Source organism: Apostichopus japonicus, chromosome 10, assembly GCF_037975245.1.
Source record: "Apostichopus japonicus isolate 1M-3 chromosome 10, ASM3797524v1, whole genome shotgun sequence".
NCBI classification, from domain to species: Eukaryota; Metazoa; Echinodermata; class Holothuroidea; order Aspidochirotida; family Stichopodidae; genus Apostichopus; species Apostichopus japonicus.
The window spans coordinates 16,389,893-16,395,892 of record NC_092570.1 but is presented as its reverse complement, the minus strand read 5'-3'; the positions used below and the strand labels follow the sequence as shown (position 1 = coordinate 16,395,892).

Here is a 6,000-nt window from a genome sequence, read left to right as displayed (position 1 = left end):
TATTGTATATATGATGTATACAGCCGACGGATAAATCAGCGATCCGTGGTAGTATGCATTTCAAGCGACTTAAGTGGAACAACGTTACTCAGTCGAATAATAGTTGAAATATATATGAATAGAAATATGGCAACACTGCATTCATGGAGAGGAGAAGGGTGGTGGTTAGGGGGGGGGGGTGAATTTATATCTGATGTGCTTGGGTTCCAGAAGAATGTTTTATTTGAAGAAATTTATGGGCGTTTGTTTGCTATTATATAGACACTTCTTTGAATTAATTGACTCAAAACGGTAGTGAAAGGATGATGAAATAACCTGTTTATGAAAAAATTTGTATTAAGTCAGCAGGAATGACTAATACAATTAAATATATTTATTATACAACCTGTAAGTTTTCATGCATTTACTGTGACGAATACCAAGGGACAACCACAGCACCCACGGCAGGTTTGTCGATGTTCTGAATGACTGATTTTGTCAATTTACATTCTTACGTAGCGCCCTCATTTTGGCCATAAATTTCAACACTGTGGGGTTTAAATTTGTACAGCCTTAAACTTTGTGTTTTCCTGTTATTGTTTGTATTGCACTGTGTATTAAGTTATGAGACAATGAACCAGGTTTCTTTATTTAGGGAACTTTCAAAATGTCATGTGATACTGATCTAAAAGATTTATTTTAATTTTGTAAGTGTCTGGTCTTGGTTTCGAATTGAATGTGTAATGGTTTTGACATCATTCTTTGAGGTATTTTAGGATCGGTTGGGGAAGGGATGTGTGGGGGATTGAATTATGAAGAAACTCAGTTCAACCAGCTACTAACTTTATGCGCCTGAAGTTATTGGCATAAGTCACCCTATGACCATTGTCAACGTCAGATCAGTGACTGGACTGGCAGTTCGCCCTCGGGTAAAACCATGCAGCGAGTCAGAACTTACCTTAATTACCTGTCTTTAGTCATTTTCGATGAGGCTGCTCTCGTCTCGAACGGGAAAATGCATAGTTCACAACTTAATTAGCATGACTCAAACAAATATTAATATATTGTGCTTGTATTTTTTAATATTTACAAAAAAAGGGCTCTTTTATTTTTTCTGGTACTATTTATATATAAACATGGCAAAGGCTCTTGGTATTTTCACAAACAGACTCTGTCTGTTAAATGTACTCGTTCTGGCAAAACCCTCCAACTTTCGACCCCTAATAGATAATTTGTTAAGGGGTAAGTGTTTTCTTGAGGGAATTCATATACCGTACAAATAGCTGTTCTGTGTTCCTTGCCCGTTCACCTCGACCTCGCACACTTTTGTACGTCAGCTGATCAGCTGATTATCCCAAAACAAAGCTCTGCACGTACATATCGTTAGTTAACTAGGCAGGCCCTGTGTGTATATCCTACTTTGTTCAGTAGTATAGGCAAGCACAAAGCACTACGGACGTGTTGAGTTTCAAATAAAAGTCGTGACTGGCGATACATCGAGGCTTGGACAATTGAAGCTTAATGCATAACCAATAAAAATAATTTTGGCCCCTGGAAGAAAGTTTTGATCAGCTGAATGTACGAAGGTATGTATTTATTGGTATATCTTCGTAATGTAGTGTAGGATAGGTTTATAGTAAGAGTAGACATACTGAGCCTTACTTGTACTGCAGTATAGCATGCGTCTAATTAGCAGAACCGGACCAGACAGTTATCATTCTGTGCAATTTGACCTAAAGCATAGTAATAATAGGATACTTATAGGATATATTTCTCCAAAATTTTCCACGAAATAAGCTTTAGGAATTCAACATATTTCCTCATTTCAGTTCCACCAATCCAACTGTATTGACACAGTATCACATTGCATAATATTACAGTCTTTGCTACTATCAGTATCAGGTTGTGTAATATGGTATGACAAGGTTGTCATTCACTACAGTAAGGGCATAAATGTTCCTTTAAACAATAGATAACGAACTTGCTGACTTCCTCAGTGGTTTAATTAGTTGTATCTGCCAGATATATGTGATTTCATCGATGGTTTCACAAGATTCCGTCAGAGATACAAAGAATTATACTTGTAATAAACTTGTATAGGCTGGCAGTCAAACTGCTCAAATCAAATTCAAGGATAAATTGCCCTAACTTCACTCATGCATTGTACTTTATTGTATAATTTTGCTAAATTGGTGAAACAATTCAAGAAAGAGCCTCAAATTACAGACCTGATGTGTCCTTGTTTTATATATGACAGTTGTGGCCATTTCTGTTCAGACAAAAATTGCAATTGAAAATGTGGTTACAATTTGACTTATGAACATTGCAACTACAGTATCCCTCCATCAGTGCAGCTTCATATGTAAAACACCATAGGCCTTCACAAATTTATGGGACACCGGACTGTACACCATCATACAGTGGAATATAAAAAGAGTACAGTAGGATTGATTTTGCTGAAACTTTCCCTGAAATATTCTTATACAATAATTCCTCAAATTCCCCCATTTCTATTCCAACCGTTCTGACAGTTTCTTGTTTGTTCAGTTTCTTGTACAGTACTACATTGCATATTATTTGATAAGGTTGTACAACAGAAATATTTCCTTTAACTCATGGAATACCATAGCTGTATATATGGACATACAGCATTCTGACTACATTAATGTGATGCAGTTCAACTCTGAAAAATGTTAGTTTAGTGTTGATAGTGGGAGAAAGCAGGATCATGAAGGACATATACAGTAAGTCCCCATCAAAGACCCTATGAAAAAATATCTAAACAGAAAAACCTCAAATCCTGTTCACAATATTTCTATCCTTCGAATAATCATTCATTTGCATGCTTACACCATTGACACTTTTTGAAAGGACAACCAACTCAAATGCATTCCATTCATTCACAACTCTCGGAGAAAAGAATTTCTGATGAAATCTTCAATCTAGATATTGTTACTGAAGACAATGACATCTAGTATTCCTACTCTTTGAAAAAACGTTATATTGTTCTTACTAGAGATTATATGTATCTCCAACTCTAAACTCAAAGAGCTTTACTGGAAATTAAAATTTGATTATATTACCTTTTGACTTCCAGATTCCTAACCGGCTACAAATATCGGTGCAGCGAAAACAGTACTTAACGATAAAACCATGGTCACAGGTTTCTTCTTGGCAGTGACCATTTCTATTTCTTCTGATGCATCTCGTTTGTTCTACGTCAAACCTCACTGACTTTGCAGTGTCGACTGAATCAGATATATTGGGACTCTCCCTCACCTGCGTCAACCACCTTCACCGAGACCCGTACATCATGCTGCTGGAGGAAATTCAACAGTCGTTGGACTGGGTCTGTGGAGGGGTGGACCCAAACTTGGAAGGAAATGGTGGACCGGCATGCGTCCAGTTTCTCCCTCCAGTACAGAGGTTACTGGAAACGCTATTGATTGCATTTATCGCCTTGCTTGAGATGGCTGTTACTTGGCCTCATCTAAAAGTGCCTTCCCATACCGAACATAACAGTGGGGGCGCAGAGAGACCGATGAAGAAGGTGCTTCTGGTCCTTCTCTGTCTGACACTGGGGGTCGAAATTGGACTCAAGTTTGCATCTAGAACAATTATCTACATTCTAAACCCTTGCCACATGCTCTCAATTGTTCAGGTGAGTGAAGAGTTTCTAGTCAGTAGATCTACAGTGTAGGTACAGTGTGCTGTGTTTGCAATGAAAACGGTTTATTTAAACAAGTGATCTGAAATGTTGCTGAGTGAACCGACTGTCTTTAGTTATTAAATTGCTTTCTTCCAACTTAATGTTCGATGGAACATTCTCTCGGTTAATGATGGTTTCAGTTGTGAGTTTATAATATGTTTGACATGTGTTATGTGATAGGTACCGTACATCTACTAATATGACGTGAACACTAGTTATTCAATGACTGTTTTTATGTTAAATAGAGGATGGTTGTGTGAGCAAATATGGAGAAGTCAAAATATGTGGAACTCAAAATGGTCAGCAGTATTGACCACACATATATGCACTGTTTATGCTAGAAAGTCCAAAAGATGGTAACTCGGGCTAGCAAACTCCACAAAGCATTGACTTGTTGCTTCGTAATTACTGTATTTTAAATAAAACTCAACAAACTCATTCCAATGTAATAAGTACATGTATTTTGTAGCATTGATAAACAGTTTTATTCAGCTCCAAAATTCTGCTTTCAGTAAAATCTTACAAGTGATTATTTTCATGGATCATAAATTTTCAACTTTTTCGATGTTGCAGGACTTGGTTTTTATTCACTAAGAACACAAAACAACACACTACATACTGTACAGTACTAGCCTACTGTGTTCATTAGGTCTGTCTGGTAGAGTAGGGACCTGTAAGCTGCTTATCATAGAAGCCTACAGTAGCACTTTGTGTGAATAGTAACTTCATGCTTATCCTAGAAGCCTAGTACTTTGTGTGTATAGTTCTGCACATGTGCTTATCCTACAGTAGTTCAGCCAAGGACTTTGTGTGCAAATACAGTGCTGTGCTGTTGCTTATATTCCTGTTCAACACAAAAAACAAACAAAAACTTTCACTATACATGACTGTGACAGAATGAAAAATATACCGTATATAGTTAAAAACGTCAAAATTCCTAAACATCCAAAGGTTACATTACCTAGCAGGCTTTACAGCAGTTCAGGCATACATATGTCACACAGCTGTAAATTAGCAGCTTTTCTACAGTACTTATTGCAAGAGGTCATTTACGTTAGTGTGTTCTGTAGAGATCAACTTTATGCAAACCTTTACCAACATATGGTACGGTACGTGCAATAGGAACCAGATATGTTCCCTTACAGTACTAAAGGTATTTGGATGAATATGTGCACATTTTACTGTCACTATTTACCCAAGTTCCTTCCTCCCTTCTCCCCCCCACCAGATCCCCATCCTCCCCCTCCCCTCATCAGAGCCCAGACAATAATTTGTACATACAATACTTTACATACCTAATGATGTGCAGTTAATTCAGTAACTGCATATACTGTACATAAACAAAATACTAATGTATTTCCTCATCTGGACATCAGATGTACTGTACATAATATGTGCAGTACAAGTGAATGAACTTTGACCTCAGTTTCAGCTGCTTGAATGGCTGCATCCAGTATTACTATTACAGTATAGTTATTGTATAATAGGAATCTCTACTGTATATTCAAGAGCACTCTATGAATATAACTTGTAGAAATGTAACATACATGAAAACTTTGGTGTACGTGCAGTAATTCTCATTTCCTTGAATTTAATAACTGTGTAAATGTTTATCCAAGCTGCTCATGCTAATGACCTGTAAGAAATGAATAGAAGATTAGATGCGTGGATGAAGTGCATATTCATGTTGAACATAGTACTGTATTAATGCATGTATGCGTGTGTACATGTATAGTCAGATTAGAATTCCTGCCTTTTTTCAGAAACCAATTTTTGAATCATGAGAAGGATTTATCAGCCATTTGATGTAAATAATTAGTTTTATTATGTTGTTTTGAAAGCTCTACAGGTCTATATGTTCTCTTGTTTCAGATTTATCTACTAGCCGCACCTCCTAGTAAAACAGTCGCAGTTGTTTTCAGGATGCAAATGGTGGCTTTACATGGACCTTTTCTTGCTCTAGTCCTTCCAGTGTTAAATACCAGACTGGTAAGCAAGCTTAGTAAAATATTATATCATGAAAATATAGGAAAAATAGAACAAGTAAACAGAGTAAGTTCCTCTGTCCTTTCTGGATTTTCAACTTGAAGGAGCTTGTGTATTAGTTGTACCGTACTGTACATTGCTACCGTATGGTCAAATCTAATTAATTAGAAGTCACATTAATGTTTTCATTACCCCAATCTTCAGGGATCTTCAGGGAATAAAAGGGCATCACCTATGATATATTTAAAGCTGTTGGTGCCAAGAAGTTTTGTCCCGCTCTGATATTGGGTAGAGATGCCCTTCATTAAATCCTGGTATTGTTTAAC

At 36.9% G+C, this 6,000-nt stretch overlaps 1 protein-coding gene across 1 annotated transcript in view; it reads left to right on the top strand.

Annotated features, from left to right (window-relative positions):
- The first annotated feature begins 1,366 nt into the window (after positions 1 to 1,366).
- Positions 1,367 to 6,000, top strand: part of LOC139974672 (transmembrane protein 164-like) — a 27,866-nt gene continuing 23,232 nt past the window's right edge. The window contains exons 1-3 of the mRNA XM_071981937.1: positions 1,367 to 1,565; positions 3,077 to 3,640; positions 5,561 to 5,677. Of these exons, the coding sequence (XP_071838038.1) occupies positions 3,179 to 3,640; positions 5,561 to 5,677 (579 nt within the window). The 5' untranslated portion in view covers positions 1,367 to 1,565; positions 3,077 to 3,178. The remainder of the gene's footprint in view (positions 1,566 to 3,076; positions 3,641 to 5,560; positions 5,678 to 6,000) is intronic.